This window comes from Phacochoerus africanus, chromosome 9 (genome assembly GCF_016906955.1).
Source record: "Phacochoerus africanus isolate WHEZ1 chromosome 9, ROS_Pafr_v1, whole genome shotgun sequence".
Taxonomy (NCBI): Eukaryota; Metazoa; Chordata; class Mammalia; order Artiodactyla; family Suidae; genus Phacochoerus; species Phacochoerus africanus.
This window is the reverse complement of record NC_062552.1, coordinates 4,941,272-4,961,402: the sequence shown is the minus strand read 5'-3', so window position 1 is coordinate 4,961,402 and position 20,131 is coordinate 4,941,272. Positions and strand designations below refer to the sequence as shown.

Genomic DNA, 20,131 nt, shown 5'->3' with positions numbered 1-20,131 from the left:
AGCACCTGTTACCTTGTCTTAGACACAAAACAAAACCAGTGGGTTTGTTTTTTTTTTTTTAAGTGATTACAGGTGACCCTTGAACGACACGCGTTTAAACTGGGGATGTTTTATGCGAGCTTTTTTCAATAAAAACACAGGAGTTCCCAGCATGGCACAGTGGGTTAAGAAGCCCACTTAGGTGCGGGTTCCATCCCTGGGGAGTTCCCGTCATGGCTCAGTGGTGAATGAACCTGACTAGCATCCATGAGGACGCAGGTTCGATCCCGGGCCTCGCTCAGTGGGTTCAGGATCCAGCAGTGCTGTTAAGCTGTGGTGTAGGTCGCAGGGGCGGCTTGGATCCCGAGTTGCTGTGGCTGTGCTGCAGGCCAGCAGCAGTAGCTCCGATTAGACCCCTAGCCTGGGACCCTCCATATGCCGTGGGTGTGGCCCTAAAAAGCAGGGGGTGTGGGGGGAAGTGACCTTATCCCGGGAATGCCCAAATGGGAAGGGAGCATGAAGGAGGGGGGAGAGGAGGTGACACACCTGTAGTCTATCTGCTTATCAATTCTTTGCCAGCGATCTGTCAGCTGTGTGACTTTTTCGCTGAACTTGCCCAGGTCCAGGTCATAGAGGGGATACTGCTGGGACGTCTGTGAATGGATCTGCTGGGCCTTCTGCAGTTCTGTCTTCATGGTGGCCAGCAAGGACTTCTTCAAGTTCAAGTCATTTTTAATTTTCTGTCACCAGAGGGAAAAAATGAGTACTGATTAATCTCATCTGCCACTGGATGCTGTACTGCAAGGAAAATATATTTCCTGATTGCATTTCCCAATATCTGTGCCCGTGATGCAGCTGCTGGTGGCAACCCGTCTTAAAAAAAAAAAAGGTTTCAGGGAGTTTTCATGTAGCACAGTGGGTTAAGGATCTGGTGTTGTCCCTGCAGCAGTTTGGGTCACTGCGGTGGCTTGTGTTCAATGCCTGGCCTTGGAATTTCCACCCACCATGAGTGTGGCCAAAAAAAACAAACACACAAAAAGGACTGAGGAGTTCCCTGGTGGCTCCGTGGATTAAGGATCCGGCGTTGACACTGCTGTGGCTCGGGATTCCTGGCTGGGGACGTTCCGCATGCCACGGGCATGCCCCCACCCCCCAAAAAAAGGATTCAGTTTGCCAATTCATTTGCTAAATGCTAAATATTATGCTCTACTCCATTCTTGAAAAATGATAAAATAACATTAACATCTTCAAGGCTCTGAGAAGCCCAGTAGGAAAGAAACCAGTTTAACTATGTCTCACCCTCATTCCCCAGACTAATCTCAGCACAACGACTTTCTCACGGAGCTCCTGCCAACACCTCTGGTGTTCTAGAGAGAACGGCTGATGTCAACCACACGTGGCCCACGGAAGCCAGTAAACCTCGAAATGCAGCCTGGGAAGCCTGACAGCTGGGGACCGAGAAGCCCCGGGTCAGGCCCCCTGACCTGAGAAACCCTTCCCGTTACCTTCAGTCCGCAGCGGTAAGCTTCCACCTTATCCAGATCCAGGCAGACCGTCTCCTCTTCGGTGAGTCTGGCTTCGTACACCTTCAGCATGTCCTCTGTCTGGAGAATGGCCTGCAGCAGGGACCTCACTGTACACAAGCTGTCGAGCGCCAGGGAGGCGGAGAAAATTGCCGGTGGCAGAATTAGGCTGGGAACATCGGACTCCTGCCACCATTAATCAAAGAGCCCAATATTCGAGCAGGGAAGAATGCATGGTACGGAGTTCCTGTCGTGGCACAGTGGGAACGAATCCGACTAGGAGCCATGAGGTTGCGGGTTCAATCCCTAGCCTGGCTCAGTGGCTTAAGGATCTGGCGTTGCCATGAGCTGTGGTGTGGGTCTCAGACGCAGCTCAGATCTGGCATGGCTGTGGCTGTGGTGTAGGCTGGTAGCTGCAGCTCCCATTGGACCCCTAGCCTGGGAACCTCCATAGGCCGCAGGTGCTGCCCTAAAAAGCGGGAAAAAAAAAAAAAAAAAAAAGAATGCATTGTGCTCATGTGAGAAGCTGCAGAGGAAAACACTGTCCCTCCCTCTCTCATGATCCAGGCCCCGAGCTGCATGACTGTTGGCATTCGAAGTTCTGGCCTTGAGAGGCTGCCTTGGCTAGAAGAGACAGTGGCTTTCGGAACAGAAGGATGGGCACGATCGAGGCTGCAGGACCCTCCCTCAGAAGCCCAAGAGAATGAGAGTGAGCCTCTAAGGAAAAGAGAAACCACAGGCAACGCCTCCAGCGACCAGCACATAAAGGAAATGAAGTCTGGCAAAAGGAAGCCTGAGAAAAGCCAAACGTCTACGGTCACGGCGACTGCTTACCTATTTAAGTAACCATCGGTCACACCATTGATATTTTCCAGTTTCTGAAACAATCCAAATATCTCGTTCTGCAAATAGCAGTATTTTTCCGAACCTCTGAAGTTGGCCAGCATGTCCTTCAGCTGGTTGAGAACGTCGGCAATGGCTTGAGAATCATGCTGGATGCTCTGCGGAAAAGGAAGGAGAGTGCTTTTGATTTAGCCCGTGCCCTCAAAGAGCCACAAACTGTGAAAGATTCAAGCAACACAGTTGGCCTTTCGCGCCCGTCTTCAGGGAGGCCCGCCGGCCTGTCTTGGCCACTCCAGTGCCGGGCCCTGGCCCGGCTGGGCGGAAAAGACCCCTGAAGTTGACACCGACACACCTGGGCTGCAGTTCCAGCTCTGCCAGCAGCGTGGAGCCTCCTCGCCCCCACCCTCAACCAACTCTTTCCATGTCCGTCTCCTGTCTATACCCTTAGCCCAAGTCCCAGGTTGTTTCAAGCTGAAGCCGAATTAGTGTTTATGAAAACCTTGAAATCTACAAGGCAGGACATTGCAGAAAATAAACAACCGCAGCCTGACAGCGCAACTCTGAAACTAATAGCAAAGTGGGTTTAATCCCCAGCCCGGTAGCCTTCCACTAATCTGGAAGCCTGGGAAAGGAAAAACGGAACCGAACGGAACCGTGCCAGAAGTCGCTTTTCTTGAAAATGAAGGTATCTTGCCCATTTTTTTTTTTTTTTTTTTTTTTTGCTTTTTAGGGCCACACCCAGAGCATACGGAGATTCCCAGGCTAGGGGTCGAACTGGAGCTACAGCTGCCAGCCTACACTGCAGCTCACAGCAACACTGGATCCCCAACCCACTGACTGAGGTCAGGGAATCAATCTGAGTCCTCGTGGAAACTAGTCGGGTTACCGCTGAGCCACGATGGAAACTCCACCCCTCAATATTTAACCCAGGAGGTTTTTTCTGAGTTGACAGTTGACTTCAAGTATACCTGGAAACGAGCCAAATTACAGATGGGTACCTACTTTCAGCTCGTTTATTTTCACTGTGATGTGGTGGGAAGACCCTTGGTCGGCCAGAAGGATGTTTTTAAGGGTCATCCTGCCCTCGCAGTGCTCCATCTGCCTGCGAACCTTCTGGAGCTCCATCAGAATCCACGTTTCCTGCTTATCGGTTTCTCTGTTGAGTTCAATTACTTGATGATGGTTGACGTCTTGGCAGGAACCAACATGAGTTATTTCAGTTGTGGTTACTGTAAAAAGACGCAAAAATCAGAGCATTCCTGACCAGGAGGCGGCCAGGCCTCCACGAACACCCATGCTGCACCAACGCTGATGTGATCCTGAGAAGGTGGTGTCTCAATGGCTCTTTTTTCTTTTTATAGTTGCACCCACAGCATAAGGAAATTTCAGGGTGGGGGACTGAACCGGCACCCAAGTGGGGTCCTTAACCCGCTGTGCCGCGGTGGGAACCCTAAACGATGTTCTTTTCGTTCACAGCCACACCTGCAGCGTATGGAAGCTCCCAGGCCAGGGGTCCAGTGGGAGCTGCGGCGGCCCACCTCTGCCACAGCAACACCGGATCCAAGCCGCATCTGTGACTGACGCTGCGGTTTGCGGCAATACCGGATCCTCAACCCACTAAGAGGGGCCAGGGGTTGAACCCACATCCTCCCAGGGACAACATCAGGTCCTTAACCCACTGAGCTGCCTCCTAAATGACTTTTGATGTATTCTCTTTCAAGGAAGTGATTCCGAAGCTGGTTTTATGCAAGCTGTGTACTTTCGTCTTAAAACTGCACACATATGGTGGATATAGAGAACCGACCCAAACCAACCTGTCTGGTGCTGGGGGTGCCCAGGCAGCTGGATGACCAGGGTCTGGTAGTGCTTCTGGGCGTCCGTGAACTGGGTCTGCATCTTCCGCTTGTCATCATCTCCGAACATCTCCGAGCCCTGGCTGTTTCTGATGAACTCTTGGTAATGTAACTCAAGGTCAGATATGGTCTTCATGTAATCTTCCTGCCGCATGGTCTTCAGCTGGAAGCAAACCAGGTAGGGGTGTTTCAGACGGCCCCGTGGGGTGGCCAAGAAAGAGTCTGCGGGGAAATGCACTACACTTGGGCAAGACTGAGACGATGCTCCTCAAAGACCCACTCCCATGGAAAAGGTCTTTGGGGATTTAGAGCTTTCGACTAAGGGCCAGAGCCGTGGCTTGTCAATTTCTTCTTCCTGTGGAATTGTATTCTTCAAAGGAAATATGAATCAGAAGCCCTGAACATAAAGCAGACCTCAGCTCTGACCGAAAAGAGAAAAGGGGTCGAGGGAGCCCCAAATTTACCCATCCTCGCCCCTCTCCATCCTGCCATTCCCTGCATCCCCCAAAGACGCCCCACCTGGGATTCTTGGACCGCAATCTGGAAACCGCTGATTTGGGTAACTAATGCTCTGGGTGTTCTTCCAAAAACGCTACCCCACCTCTACCCTGTGATACCCAGTCACTAACTATGACCTCGCTTTGCAATGCATCTAAGGAGAATGGGAACGCAGTATCCCAGGACCACACACCGTTCCCACAGGTACGTCCGCCTTAGCAGGTACCCCTGCTTAGTACTTCTGTTGATCTCATAACCAGCCCCATGTGAATTCCTCCCAGTCTATGCTGGACGGACTAGAGCCTCTAAGGAAGCCTCCGCTGACTCCTGCTGAGATCCAAAAGCATCGGCTGCACGGCCAAGGCTGCCTGGTAGAAACGCACGGCAGGGAGCGGCTGGGCGGTCCCTCCAGGCAGCCGCGAGGTCCTGAGGACGTACCTTGGCGATGGTCATGGCCCTGATCTTCTCGATGTCGATCATGCAGTAGTGCCAGGACACCAGGCTCTTCATGTTGATGTAGAGCTGGTTCCACAGGGCCAGGATGGCTTCGTAGTACTGCTCGATCCTGACAGGAGCACAGGAAAAACCCGCTAGCCCCGCTCTCCAAGGTCAGCCCAAACAGCACACCTGGCCTTGCTCACCGGACAGCACAGAAAACCCAGCAGGGAACTGGCGGAGCAGCATGTTCAAAACATTCACTCTTTCAGTGGATTTGGACTAATACCCAAAAAGCACATGCTCAAAGACTGACATGGCTTAGATACATGGCAATCACTGAAAAACGCAATGTGATTTTGGGTGGCTGTGCTGTTTGTCAGCTAGTTTTTAAGCAACAGAGAGATGCAACTCCCTAGGTCACAGAAGGTCAGCTGGGGCTTGGAAACAGGCTCACTGCACTACTATCTCCCTACCCTGAGATTTTCATCAGAAAAGGTTTGGAAGAACTTGCCTTGACTAGTTATGACAGCCAAGCAAGCTAAACGTCCATCAACAGAGGACTGGATAAAGATGTGGTACATATATACAATGGAAAATTACTCGGCCGTAAAAAAGAATGAAATAATGTCATTTATAGCAACATAGATTGCTAGAATTATCATACTAGTGCAGTAGTCAAATAAAGACAAATGGCATTTGATATCACTTATATGTGGAATCTAATAAAAAAGATACCAAAGACCTTATTATAAAACAGAAACAAACTCACAGACTTTGAAATCAAACTTATGGTTACTAAAGGGGAATCTTATGGCAGGAAGGGATAAATTGGGGGATGGGACTGGCATATATAAAATATGCATAGAATAGATAACTGGCAAAGACCTTGTGTACAACACAGGAAATCTACTCAGTATTTTGTAATAATCCATAAGGGGAAAAAATGGATACCACGTATATGTATAACTGATTCATTTTGCTGTACATCTGAAATTAACACACTGTAAATCAACTACACTCCAACAGTTTTTTCAAAAAAGAATCTGCCATGGACAATCAGTCAAGTGAATGCTCCACCAACTGACGGCCAAATAGGTCTTTTTTATTTGTGGCTACATGCCAAACTTTGATTGTCTAAAAGAAGGAATTTGGAAGCTGTGCCTTTAAAGGACCTAGCCAGAATGATTTCCTCCAGCCTTCCTGTACAGACGGCCTTCTTTATCCTCTAGTAAGAACACAGTATCTTCAACATGAAATCCCTCTCTCTCTCTTTTTCTTTTGTCTTTTTGCCTTTTCTGGAGCCGCTCCTGCGGCATATGGAGGTTTCCCAGGCTAGGGGTCTAATCGGAGCTGTAGCTGCTGGCCTACGCCAGAGCCACAGCAACACCAGATCTGAGCTGCGTCTGTGACCTACACCACCACTCACGGCAATAACCCACTGAGCGAGGCCAGGGATCGAACCCACAACCTCATGGTTCCCAGTCGGATTCGTTAACCACTGAGTCAGGACGGGAACTCCCTTCAACATGAAATCTCAAGACCACACAAAGAGACCTCACCAGGTACCCCTCTGAGGAGATGACAGCAATAAAAAGCAGTGCGTCTAAAGGTCTTCTTGTTTGTTTGTTTCTTTCTTTCTTTTTAGGGCTCCACCTGTAGTATATGGAAGTTCCTGGGCTAGGGGTCAAATCGGAGCTGCAGCTGCCAGCCAACACCACCAGCCACAGCAATACCAGATCCTTAACCCAATGAGCAAGGTCAGGGATTAAACCTGTATCCTCACGGACACTATGTCAGGTTCTTAACTCCACTGAACCACAATGGGAACTCCAAAATATACTTTCTTTTCTTTTTCTCCTGTTTAGGGCCACAGCCTCGGCATCTGAAGTTCCCAGGATAGGGGCTGAACTGGAGCTGAAGCCACTGGCCTACACCACAGCCACAGCAACACCAAATCCAAGCCACATCTGTGCCCTACGCTGCACCTTGTGGTAAAGCTGGATCCTTAACCCACTGAGGGAGGCCAGGGATCAAACCCGCATCCTCATGGATCCTAGTTGGGTTCTTAACCTGCTGAGCCACACCAGGAGCTCCTGAAGGTCCTGAATAAGCGTTGGCTCTCCTTCTCCCCACCCACGTTCATGCCACGGCAGGAGGAACGTCAACAACGTACTTGCTGGAGAGGTCCACGGCCAGAGGGTTGGGAGGAGGGATGATGAGGCCCACGGAGGGCACCAGCATGTCCACGCCGCCGGGGCCGGTCACGTACCACTTGCTCCGCTCGTTATTGTCCTTCAGGATGCACTCGTCCCCTTTGTGGATGATTTTCTGCAACGCAAGCAGCACCGAGTTTTGGCTTTACCCACGAGTCCAGTTTTTTTCTTTTTTTTTCTTTTCTTTGTCTTTTTGCCTTTTCTAGGGCCGCACCAGCAGCATATGGGAGTTCCCAGGCTAGGGGTCTAATCGGAGCTGTAGCCATCGGCCTACACCACAGCCACAGCAACACAAGATCTGAGTCACGTCTGTGACCTACACTGCAGCTCACGGCAACACCAGATCCTTAACCCACTGAGCGGGGCCAGGGATCGAACCCGCAACCTCATGGTTCCCAGCCAGATTCAATTCTGCTGCACCACAACGGGAACGCCTGTTCTTCTTTTTTTAATAGCCACACCCACAGTATATGGGAGTCCCTGGGCCAGGGAATGAATCCAAGCAGCTGCGACCTACGCCACAGCTACAGCAATACCAGATCCTTAACCTGCTGCACGGGGCTGGGGATTGAACCCACAACTCCACAGCAACCTGAGCTGCAGCAGTGGGATTCTTAAGCCACTGCACCACAGCAGAAACTCTAATACTTACGCTTTAAATAAGACAGTTGAGCCTACCAGGTGTGTCTGAAAATAATTAGGTGGAGTAACTTTCCAGAGAGCCTGGAAAGCCTCCAGTGAAGTGAGAAATCCTTTCGTAAAGCAAAAACTCACCCCTCACCCGGCTTTTCTGTTCTCGTGGGTCTGTGTTTTATCCGGCGGATATCAGTCACCTGTCTCACTCATTTGCTCTTAAACGTTAAAAATAAAAGCAAAAAAATTGGAGTTCCCGTCTTGGCGCAGCGGAAACGAATCTGACCAGGAACGATGAGGTTGCAAGTTCGATCCCTGGCCTTGCTCAGTGGGTTAAGGATCCTCAGTGCCATGAGCTTTGTTGTAGGTCGAAGACATGGCTTGGATCTAGCATTGCTGTGGCTGTGGCATAGGCCGGCAGCTGCAATTCCAATTTGACCCCTCGCCTGGGAACCTCCATATGCCACAGGTATGGCCCTAAAAAGCAAAAAAAAAAAAAAAAAAATTTAAATAACAACAAAAAAAACCTGGTATAAAGTCCCCAGAAAAATAACTTTCTGAATTAACCTCTGACATCTAAATAGCTTCATCTCTAAATTAACTCTATATAGCTTCTTAAAATGGATATTTCAAATACGACAACTATAACACGGAAAATATCACAAGCCTGATATTTAGGAATTTTAAATTCCATTCAATTAAGTAAGATGTATTTCTTCTTTCTCCTCTCTACAAAAGTACTTAAGACACTTCTGCAGAGTAGAGTCAACTCCATTGCTTTTGATTTGTTTGTTTGTTTGTTTGGGGCTGCACCTGAGGCATGTGGAAACTTCTGGGCCAGAGAGCAAATCCGAACTGCAGCTGCACAAGACCGGATCTTTAATCCCCTGCACTAAAAGGGAACTTCCCTCCATTGTTTTATAACATTTAAATCACCAACTATATTTTATAGTTTTATATTTCCTAAATCCTCCACCGTTTTTATAAGAAAATAGAGCTGTGGAATTACCCCAAAAAACTTAACTAAAAACAAGTCATCTTTCTGTACAAATGTCTGTATTTACCACTGAGCCTAGAGAACCAGTGCGCTCAAGTTCTACATAAAATCAACAGTGATATTCGGTTTACATGCAGTGTAACGGTCTCATTTCCCTCTCTCCTTTCTTTTTCTTTATGGAGGAGAAGAAGTCTTAAGCCTTAAAAGGGAACAGTTTAAAAAAACTACTGTCCTGCTTATTGACAGCTATCACATGACTCCGAACAAAACTTCTGTATTTTCTCAACAGCTTGCTGCTTTGTATACAAAAGACAGACAGTTCCTAGGGTGCTCGCAGACCCCAACATGAAGTTCTGCCCTCCTGATGGACAGAAATCCATACGTAAAGAAAAGGAAAACTTGGCAGCACTCCAAGTAACCCAGCACGCACCTGGTCCTGTTTGTAATCACACAGGGCCCTGAGGATGATGGGCTTATTGCTTCTGTAGTCCGGGTTACGCGGCTTTAGCTGCACAATCTTCTTGGATTTGTTGACCAAGTTCTGCACCTGACGCTTGTATTCAAGGATTTTCTCCCGTTCTTTCTGCAATTGCAAAGAAAAACCATACTTGAACATGATCCCCTGCGAATTTGAGAGGAGCCTCTTCAAAGGGCATTACGGTAGCTATCATGACAATACAACTAGATATTTCTGCAGTTGCATCAGCTGCAAAAAGCCACCAATGCATCTACCTGCAGGAACCATGGGCACCTTTCATAAGAAGCCACTATGGAGGCAACGCAGCCATGAAGTAGGTAGGCAGGAAAGACTATCACTGCGTGAAAGGGACCGTGCTGGTAAAACGTGAAGTCTGCTTTTCCAAAGGGATTTTTCCAAAGCATTCTCTCCATTTTTGTTGTGAGCAACAGTAACCACTGATGCAAAAGTCATTTCCAACAGCAGCTGAGCATGCAAAGAAATGTTTTGTTTTCTGTTGGCAGTGCACGTGGAAGTTCCCGAGCCAGGGACTGAACCTGTACCAGAGCAGTGACCTGAGCTGCTGCAGCACAAGGTCAGATCCTTAAGCTGCTGCACCGCCAGGGACCTCCAAAGAGAGGTATTTTGAGAAAAGCCACTGAAAATGAAGACAAAGCTTGCTTGAGCTTTGGGCCCTCGTGGCTCTATAGGACAACACAAATCCCGATGCCGGTCTGAACTGAGTCATGGGGAGGGGAAAGAGCCATTTACTTCATGTCCCAGGTAGGCCTGCAGGGGGCCTGGGTCTGCAACGGTACCTCCAGCTCCTTGATCTGCTCCAGCAGGCGCTGCAGGGGCGTGTTCTTGTCGCAGGGGTACTTCTTCCTGATGGAGTCTTGGAGGCCCTTCAGGTATGCTTCCGTCGACTGGGCCTCTTCAAAAAACTAAAGAAGGAGACGACGTCATGTCAATTAAAAGCAACTCAGCAAAGCGGTATTATCTAGAATTTCTAATGCAAGGATCACCTTCCCTGTGGGTCTATCTGAGAGGTGGCTAAAGGAAAAGATGAGAGGAGAAAGTATATATATGTATATATATTTTTTTGTCTTTCTGCTATTTCTTGGGCCGCTCCCGAGGCATATGGAGGTTCCCAGGCTAGGGGTCGAATCGGAGCTGTAGCCATCGGCCTCCGCCAGAGCCATAGCAACACGGGATCCGAGCCGCATCTGTGACCTACACCGCAGCTCACGGCATCGCCGGATCGTTAACCCACTGAGCAAGGGCAGGGACCGAACCCGCAACCTCATGGTTCCTAGTCAGATTCGTTAACCACTGCACCACGACGGGAACTCCCAGAAAGTATATTAATTCATGCGACAGCCAGAGACTATTTCAGTGACTGATGACCAATCTCTGCTCCCCTAAACTAAAAACCAACAAATGGCATTTACGTAATATTGTGATGATGGTTCTCAGCGCTTTTTCAAACACACCCAGAAGATAAGGACTCGAAAGACAGTTAAATGATTACTAAGAATAAAAACCTGAAAGTAGGCAGCATTTTCTTTGAGATGAACATCAATGCATTTGGTGATCTGAAGAATCCAGCTCCACTGTGTCTGGAGAGTGTCCATATAGGCCTGAAACAAGAAAACATCGGCTCTGTCCACCACTCAGCCAGAGAAGCATCCATTCATCTAGAGATGGGTCAGCCTGAATGGAAGCATTTTTTAATCTAATTCTAAATTGAGAAACTTTTTTTTCTTCTGCTTTTTAGGGCCACACCCGCAGCATATGGAGGTTCCCAGGCTAGGGGTCGAATCGGAGTTGCAGCTGCCAGCCTACGCTACAGCAACGTGGAATCCGAGCCACATCTGCAACCTACACCATAGCTCATGGCAACACTGGATCCTTAACCAACTGAGCGAGGTCAGGGATCGAACATGCAGCCTTATGGTTCCTAGTCAGATTCGTTAACCACTGAGCCACAACGGGCACTCCCTGATTTTTTTTTTTTTTTAAGCAACCAGTATGGTCATACCAATGCTCCCAGCTAATGTCAGCTTTGATCACAACCCACAGATGGCAGTCTAGGGCAGAAGTCAGCGAACTACAGCCTAAGGGCCACATCTGGCCCGCTGCTTGCATTTATAAGTAAAGTTTTATTAGAACACAGCCACAATCATTCCTTTACATGTCGCTATGGTTGCTTTCACACTACAATGGGAGAGTTAATTTCGACAGAGGTCAAACAGCCTGCTGGTCTAAAATATTTATTATTCGGTCCAGAAAATGACTGCCAACCCCTGATCTAGGGCATTGATAAAATAAACCTGTTATGGCTTTATGATGGATAAGAATAACTCATCTGTAGTTTTTTTTTTTTTTTTGTCTTTTTAGGGCTGTACCTGTGGCATATGGAGGTTCCCAGGCTAGCAGTTGAATTGGAGCTGCAGCCACCGGCCTACACCACAGCCACAGCCACATGGGATCCTAGCCATGTCTGTGACCTACACATCACAGCTCACAGCAACGCCGGATCCTGAACCCACTGAGCGAGGCCAGGGACCAAACCCTCATCCTCAGGGATACTAGTTGGGTTCATTAACCACTGAGCCAAGACGGGAACTCCTGTAGAGTCTTATTATTTGAAAAGCGCTCCCTTTTTCCCCCTGATAAAAATACAAACTGCATGAAGCCTACCTCAATTTTGTCGGAAGCTGGGTGCTGACTGAGGACAAGTTGGTCGCTTTCTTGTTTAAGCTTATTGAGCTCTTTCTCCTTAACTTCCAGCTGACTCATGCGTATCTGGGTAAAAGAAGAGCAAATTCTGTAGAACAAATCACCGGCAGCCTTCCCTCCCTCCCACCAGCGTTAAAGGAAGTGAAAGACCAAACTCCATTTGGAAACCAACAATGCCAAAGAATTGCTCCTCGTTTTCCTCAAGAATCATAGCATTTTTAAGACCAGAAAGGATATTGGAGATGGGCCTGTAGGTGGTTGTGCCCAAACTGGTGGCACATCTTGCCTGAAATTCACACAGGTGAAGTGACAGAGCTACAGCAGGTACTAAAGCTTCTCTATTTCTCGGTTTTAAGGTTCTCTCTCGGCTTTAAGGTTCTCTGACTCTCGGCTTTAAGGTTCTCTGACTCTCGGCTTTAAGGTTCTCTGACTCGGCTTTAAGGTTCTCTGATTCTTGGCTTTAGGCCACCACACCCTGCGCTACACACAGCCCAGGCCATCAGAATGAAGGGACCTCACTCTAGCTACTGTCTTCTGAGATGCTAAGCACTGCTCTGCCCCCGTAGCCCACTGAAACGCCTTCAGAAAGGAATGGTTATTTGGGTGGGTTTTTCTTTTTTTTTTTTGAGCCGTGCCCACCGCATGTGGAAGTTCCTCATAGCAGGGATCAACCTGCACCCCGGCAGCACCCCGAGCCACAGCAGTGACCACACCGGACCCTCAACCCGATACGCCGCAGGAGAACTCCAGAAAGGAATGTTTCTCACGAGCCTCCAACCCAGGCGGAATTAGAAGGGGCAGGTGAAATGACGCAAGCGCGTTCCTCTCCAGGCGCCCACCCCACTGCACCCAGCACCGCCTGGAGGGAGGGGCCCGGCGCCGGGGGCGGGGCTTACGGAGAAGGCCTCCTGCTTCTGCGCGATGTTGGTGTTCCTGTCGCTCCAGTCGTACAGCAGCTCCTCCTCCTCACAGTCGTTGATCCACATGATCTCGCGAGACGCGGCCTGGATGATGCTCTGCAGCTGCCTCAGGTGGTCCATCCTCTCGAAGGATGCTTTCTGCACAGGGAGGCCCAGGCAGCGTTAGGACAACACTCAGATGAAGGGTGTTCTCCACGGACTGCACAGATAGATAAACCCGGGCAGCCCTTTTATCAGCAAAAATCCCAACAATCAGCCAACTGTTCACGTCTTGCATTCTGTGACCACCCGGGAGGGGAAGAGGAGCCTCCCCTGACCCTAAACTTGCGGTGGGTAAGGGAACGCTTTTAGATTCAATCAAATAGCCTAATCCAGAAGGGTCTTGATTCAGATCCTGAGGTTTGAATGCAACAATGAGTTTGATTTTTTATATTCCTTTTTTTAAAAAAACCTGTTTACTTTTATTGAAGTGTAGCTGATTTACAACGGTGTTTTTCGTTTTGTTTTGTTTTGGGTTTTTTGTTTGTTTGTTTGTTTTTGTCTTTTTACCATTTCTTGGGCCGCTCCTGCGGCACATGGAGGTTCCCAGGCTAGGGGTCGAATTGGAGCTATAGCCGCCAGCCTACACCAGAGCCACAGCAACGTGGGATCCGAGCCGCATCTGCAACCTACACCACAGCTCAGGGCAACGCCGGATCCTTAACCCACTGAGCAAGGCCAACGACCGAACCCACAACCTCATGGTTCCTAGTCGGATTCGTTAACCACTGCGCCATGACAGGAACTCCTGAACATAGTTCTCCATGCTAGAGTAGGAACTTGTTGTTTATCCATTCTATATGTAAGAGTTTGCATTTTAATAATTAGTATTAGACTATAAAGGGAAAATAGAGTCTTTTTTTTTTTCTTTTTTTGGCCGCACCTGTGGCATGCCCAAGTTCCAGAGTCAGGGAGCAAACCCACTGAGCCATCAGGGAACTTCTGGGAAAATGGATTCTTAGACAAATCAACCTTTTCCTGCTTCTCCCCCAGCCTCTAAATTCAAGGTGCCATCAATTACACCTAGTTGTGTCCCCACTGGCCAAGTAATTTTAAAAGTGTTACTGCCAGCTGAGCAAGTGAAGATATGGTGACGCAAATAAGTAGAAGAACGGAAATATCTCTTCTTATGAGTCAAGAAACTGATTCGGTTTGTCATAAAATGGTGATGAGTGTCAGGTAAGCCTCTCGAAGGAAAAACAAATCTTATTTTTGCTTATACTTCCTACAAAGGCGGCAAATTACAAGCAGAAAAGCATAATGGCTTTAACTGCAAGTATTTAACACGTGTTATTTAGGTGACACCAAACAGAACAGCACTAGGTACCATCTTCGGGAAAAAAGTCCTTCAAAATTTCCTTCTAAAGAAAACACAGCGGGAGTTCCCCTTGTGGCTCAGTGGAAACAAACCCAGCTAGTATCCTTGAGGATGCAGATTTGACCCCCTATCCCTGCTCAGTGGGTTAAGGATCTGGCATAGCTGTGGCTGTGGTGTAGGCTGGCAGCTGCAGCTCCGATTCGACCCCAAGCCCAGGAACTTTCATCTGCTGCTGGTGCAGCCCTAAAAAAGAAAAGAAAGCACAGCAGTAGAGATGAAATTAGCATCCATAAGCCCCTCAGTATATCTCCAGGTGCTTCCAGGGTCCTTAGGTCTGACACCGAGCAGGGGAGGTTTCACTCCCAGGTCTGTGCCTGTGGAACTGAACTTGCACTGAACACAGAGCCTTCAAAAAATGTCATCTTACCAGCAGGTTCTCATACTCCTCCTCCAACTGGTAGATTGCAGACTTCTCACGCTAGAAGAAGACACACAGCAGGTAAGTATTTCTTTTCCTTTGAGGGTCCGTCCAGCAAGAAGAGCCCTTCTAAACCCCCCTCTCGTGAGATACATATGGACTTCAGATCCCTCAATAGACAGATGTATTTGCTCTATGAAATCTTTTACCTACAGGGACCTTTCCCCGTTGGTTTGGAGACACACCTCACTGGCCTGGTGGTGGTATCTCTACAGAGTAAAGGGCTCATCACTGTCACTGAAAGACTCATTGTTAGACCAGATTTAAAAGGTTGAAAATATCATCTGGGACGCCTTAGATCTTAACAAGGGAGAGATTAGATCAGACGCTCATGTGGTCAAAAGTAGGCAAAAACCAAACAACAACAACAAAAAGGCAGAGCAAGTAAGAATGAGTACATCCAGCCTACGTTAAAAGTATAGCGACCTTGGCAGAAACCAGGCACTTAAAATCGGATGGGTATTTTAGGCTGTCATTCTGGACCTAGCTTCAAAAGAAGGAAAAGTGTCAGGATGAGACACGATCTCCTTCACTAGAAATACATTTTAACTGCACATAGGAAAGGAGTCACCGAGGACTTTACCAAGGATTCACCAAAATAAAACGTGATGGTCACATTTTCTCTATTTGAAGAGATGCTCCGCCTTCTACAGAAAGGAACCGCCACCACCCAACCAAATATTCATTTGCCAATGGCTCTAACAAGTGCCTGTGCCCTGAATCCTGGAGGGTTAGCAGCAGCTCTAGTAGGTCTGTCTGATTCCACGTCCCCATCAGGGATTTTTTTTTTTTTTTTTTTTTTAAGCTTCCAATCTGATGGGGAAGGAACCCCAGGCTCGGATTTCAGCCCCGACTGCCTGGAATGGGGGAATGACATAAAGCGTCAGCAGCTCTCGGAAGGCTGTGAAATGAAACGTACCAGGTCGGCTTTAATTTTGTCCAGCTGCCAGCGGTAGTCCCCGATGGCGTTGTGGAGGCTCCTGTGGCTGTTGATGTGCTGCTCCACCGAGGCCATGTCCACGCCCCAGGCCACCGTGTCCATCTCCACCTGCCAAAGGGACAGAGAGCAAGCCCTTTACTTCTGACCCCCTCACCTACAGCACCACCAGGGCCAGGTACCAAGGGACACACACAGCTTCCACTCAGATACAACTGAAGATGAAAACAGCCAATCAGGAGTCCCCGTTGTGGCCCAGCAGTAACGAACCCAACTAGATCCATGATGATGAGGGTTCGATCCCTGGCCCCGCTCAGTGGGTTAAGGATCCAGCATTGCCACGAGCTGTGGTGTAGGCTGCAGACTCGGGCTCGTATCTGGCGTTGCTGTGGCTGTGATGTAGGCCGGCAGCTGCAGCTCCGATTGGACCCCTAGACTGGGAACCTCCATATGCCAAAGCCCTAAAAAGTAAAAACATAAAAATAAAAAGGTTTGGGGTTTTTTTTTGCTATGGTTTTGGAGTGTGGAAGTTCCTGAACCAGGGATTGAACCTATGCCACAGCAGCAACCACACCAGGATCTTTAACCTGCTGAGCCACCAGGGAACTCCAATATTTTTGAAGCAAAAAAAAAAAAAAATGCACAAGGGGGTCAGGATTTCCAAACAGCCAGGGAGGTTGCCAAATTCTGCTTTCCTCAACTTGTTCACTCCCAGCTCAGGACGGACAAAGAAGAGATGATTCACAAATAAGATCCCTGAGGAGTTCCCATCGTGGTGCAGCAGAGACGGGTCCGACTGGGCACCATGGGGTTCTGGGTTTGATCCCCGGCCTTGGTCCGTGGGTTGAGGATCCGGCGTTGCCGTGAGCTGTGGTGTAGGTCACAGATGCAGCTTGGATCCCAAGTTGCTGTGGCTGTGGTGTAGGCCGGCAGCTATAGCTCCGACTGGACCCCTGGCCTGGGAACCTCCATGTGCCTCGGGGGTGGCCCTAAAAAGACAAAAGACAAAAAAAAAGAAAAAAAGAAAAAAGATCCTTGAAACCTAGATCATGTTCTTTGAAGAAAAAAAAAAAAATCTGGAGTTCCTGTCGTGGCGCAGTGGTTAACGAATCCGACTAGGAACCATGAGGTTGCGGGTTCGGTTCCTGCCCTTGCTCAGTGGGTTAAGGATCTGGCGTTGCCGTGAGCTGTGGTGTAGGTTGCAGACGTGGCTCGGATCCCAAGTTGCTGTGGCTCTGGCGTAGGCCGGTGGCTACAGCTCCGATTTGACCCCTAGCCTGGGAACCTCCATATGCCACGGGAGCGGCCCTAGAAATGGCAAAAAGACAAAAAAAAAAAAAAGAAAAAAGAAAAAAGACAAAAAAATCTACCTGTGCACATGCAAGTGGTGTGTGTGTTACATGTGTACACAGCTGTGTGTGCACGCCTATGTATTATGTTATAAAATACTGATATATTTTTCTATACTTGGTTACTTTTTAATGTACATCAAAAATAGTTCATTTAGCTCAATCAAGTACTACTTCCCGAGCTAAACAGGTAACCTAGGAGTGTTTTTCATCGTGTATTTCTTTGAATTGTTCAGACTAATGTTAACTGTTGTCTTTAAATCCAGAATTTAGGAGCTCCCCCTGTGGAACAATAGGATCAGCCAGTGTCTCTGCAGCGCCAGGACAGAGGCTCCATCCCTGGCCCCAGAACTGTGGGTGAAAGGATACACATAAGTCACAGCGGCAGCTTGGATCTTTTCCCTGGCCTGGGAACTCCATATGCTGCAAGGCGGCCAAAAGAAAAAATACAAATGAAAAATAAATAAATCCAAAATTTAGCTTTGGCTTTGGAGATGAAAACTCCCCACATCCCACTTCAAAGAGAAGCTACTCTATCTACTCAATGCCTTAATTTTAGTTAATGTGGACAATATGAAGATTGTGGATTTATGTTAGCTTTTGAAAAATTAAATTTAACTTTTTTTTTTTTGTCTTTTGTCCTTTTAAGGCCACACCCGTGGCATATGGAGGTTCCCAGGCTAGGGGTCTAATCGAACCTGCTACTGCCGGCCATAGCCACAGCCACAGCCACAGCCACGCCAGATCCAAGCCACATCTGCGACCTACACCACAGCTCACGGCAATGCCGGATCCTTAACGCTGATGAGCAAGACCAGGGATCGAACCTGCAACCCCATGGTTCCTAGTCAGATTCGTTTCTGCTGCGTCATGACGGGAACTCCTACATTTAACTTTCTAATTTGTGTCTCACTACTCCAGTTTAAGAATGCCACACAGTAAGAAGCAAACTTTATGCCACAAGCTCCGGATCGTGGCAAGTCTATTATCTCGTCCTTCCTTTGCATGAGCTCATACGCCTTTCCCAATCACCTGTGTCATCTGGACACGCCAAGCGCAAACATTCCAGGCTGGTTCTGCAGCAAGAACATAAGGCACATTGTTCTAAGCCACATCCATGTTCACATGTCCTTGGCGAGCCTTCAGAAAGGGCAGCCAGCAGACAACTGTAAGTCACCCAGGACTCTGACCTTTGTCTCATTCTGGCTTTATAGCAGCAGCAGGTGGGTGCCTTGGGGAGTTAATGAGAGGACCACACCCCCGCCCCTGCCCCTCATTACTGGTCAGATGTACAGTATCTGACTCGTCCATCAGCAGAAACGCAAATCAGAGAAATAAAAGCTAGCCCAGGAGGTGTGTGCCTGCAGACAGGCCTGGGCGGCTGGGAACACTGCCCTCTTATCAGCTGGCCCTGCAGCTCTGTCCCCTGGGAATGTGAGAAAGAATGCAGGCCACGCTGGGGGGAGAAGGGAGAAGAGGAAAGGGCCTGAGAACCCCAGAGCCAACCCGCGTTCGATGCCTTTGTAACCATGGGGGCCGCCTGACCTGAAAAGCCGCGCTCCTCCACTGCGTCTATTAGAAGATGCTTCCCCTGAGCCCCGCCGCCCACAACAGAAAACGGAGTCCATGGGAGGATGCCATGTTCCAAAAGTTGTCAATGGTGAGCCTTTGCTCGAAGAATCTTACAAAGCTACACCCAACCTGAACACCAAAAAATGACCGATGATGAGCTGCCAGTTTACAGAACTGTCAGAGGGACTACGAAGAAATGACGGGATTTGCCATTTCACAAGTAATTTGGTTCAAACATTGTTTTACCTAACATCCCCGACCCTCCCAGTGTGGTCCAAGCCCCCTGAGCTCCGCCCAGCCACCTTGGCTGTGCTGGCTTCATTCCTCAGGGACGGGAGTGCGGCCACCCCTTCCCCGTTCCTATCTGAGCAGGGTGTGTTTCCTCTTCTTCTTCTTCTTCTTCTTTTTTTTTTTTTTTTGGCTGAGCCTGCAGCATGCAGATCCCAGGCCAAGGATCAGAGATTAAACTTTCAAGAATCCTTAACCCACTGAGCCACCAGGGAACTCCCCAAGCAGGGTTTTACTACAGCTCAAACCCGGCCATCAACCCTACTCTGCTCTCTACAGAAATTTGGTATTTGGGTGTTGATGTATCTTGTTTTCTTCAAAATATCTGTTTTCAGGGCTATGGGAAATAACCTTTGAACCCTCACTTTCTGGCATGGTGCCAATACATGGTAAGTGCTCCAGAAACAGGTGTTCAAAGATTAGAAGGGAACATCAGCAAATAGGTTTGTGTGTGGGTTTCTGGGATTATAACTGACTTTTCTGCTGTATAAGCCCCGCCTTCTGTAAGGGTTGTAAAGTCTTCATAATAAATAGGAGAAAAGGTTAACTGATGAATGAACGAATGTTTACTCCCATAAGCCTTCACACTTGGGACAGCACACACACAAAACTCTGTCCATGGCTGAGAAACTTTGGAACCACTGCTAAATTGGTCCAACAACGGGTGAGGAAGTTCCTATTTCCGACAACCACAACCGCATCTCTGCACAACCGACCATTCCAACGTAGCCACCTTCTCCGGAGGGTGGCGGTTCATCAGGATGCGGTTTTCATCATACAATTCCCACCTACCTGATGATGGCATATTCCTCCTGCCACCTGTTCAGGACAGCGCATCATGACTCCATAAAACAATAGTAACTAGCAGAAAAGTCCTTTGTAGAAACACCAGTTGGAGGGAAAGGCCAGGCACATCTGGTGGCATTATTTGACCTCACTCCCACGTCAGTGACGTAGCGAACGCCCAACAGAACAACTGACACTTCAAAAATCTAAGGTTGAGCAACCAATGAGCCTGAACCAGAAGATCCAGTTTTACTCGGTGTCTAGCTCC

General features: G+C 48.5%; 1 protein-coding gene across 2 annotated transcripts in view; it reads right to left on the bottom strand.

Moving 5' to 3' along the window:
- The window catches only part of DSP (desmoplakin), a 52,715-nt gene that overhangs the window by 13,541 nt on the left and 19,043 nt on the right, over positions 1-20,131 (bottom strand). For both annotated transcript variants that reach the window (XM_047795176.1, XM_047795177.1), the window contains exons 5-18: positions 15,851-15,979; positions 14,881-14,931; positions 13,073-13,234; positions 12,138-12,242; positions 10,979-11,074; positions 10,253-10,378; positions 9,408-9,560; positions 7,308-7,462; positions 5,135-5,261; positions 4,160-4,361; positions 3,348-3,574; positions 2,337-2,503; positions 1,485-1,623; positions 526-719 (exon numbers count right to left, since the gene is read on the bottom strand). In XM_047795176.1, the coding sequence (XP_047651132.1) occupies positions 526-719; positions 1,485-1,623; positions 2,337-2,503; positions 3,348-3,574; positions 4,160-4,361; positions 5,135-5,261; positions 7,308-7,462; positions 9,408-9,560; positions 10,253-10,378; positions 10,979-11,074; positions 12,138-12,242; positions 13,073-13,234; positions 14,881-14,931; positions 15,851-15,979 (2,033 nt within the window). The remainder of the gene's footprint in view (positions 1-525; positions 720-1,484; positions 1,624-2,336; positions 2,504-3,347; positions 3,575-4,159; positions 4,362-5,134; positions 5,262-7,307; positions 7,463-9,407; positions 9,561-10,252; positions 10,379-10,978; positions 11,075-12,137; positions 12,243-13,072; positions 13,235-14,880; positions 14,932-15,850; positions 15,980-20,131) is intronic.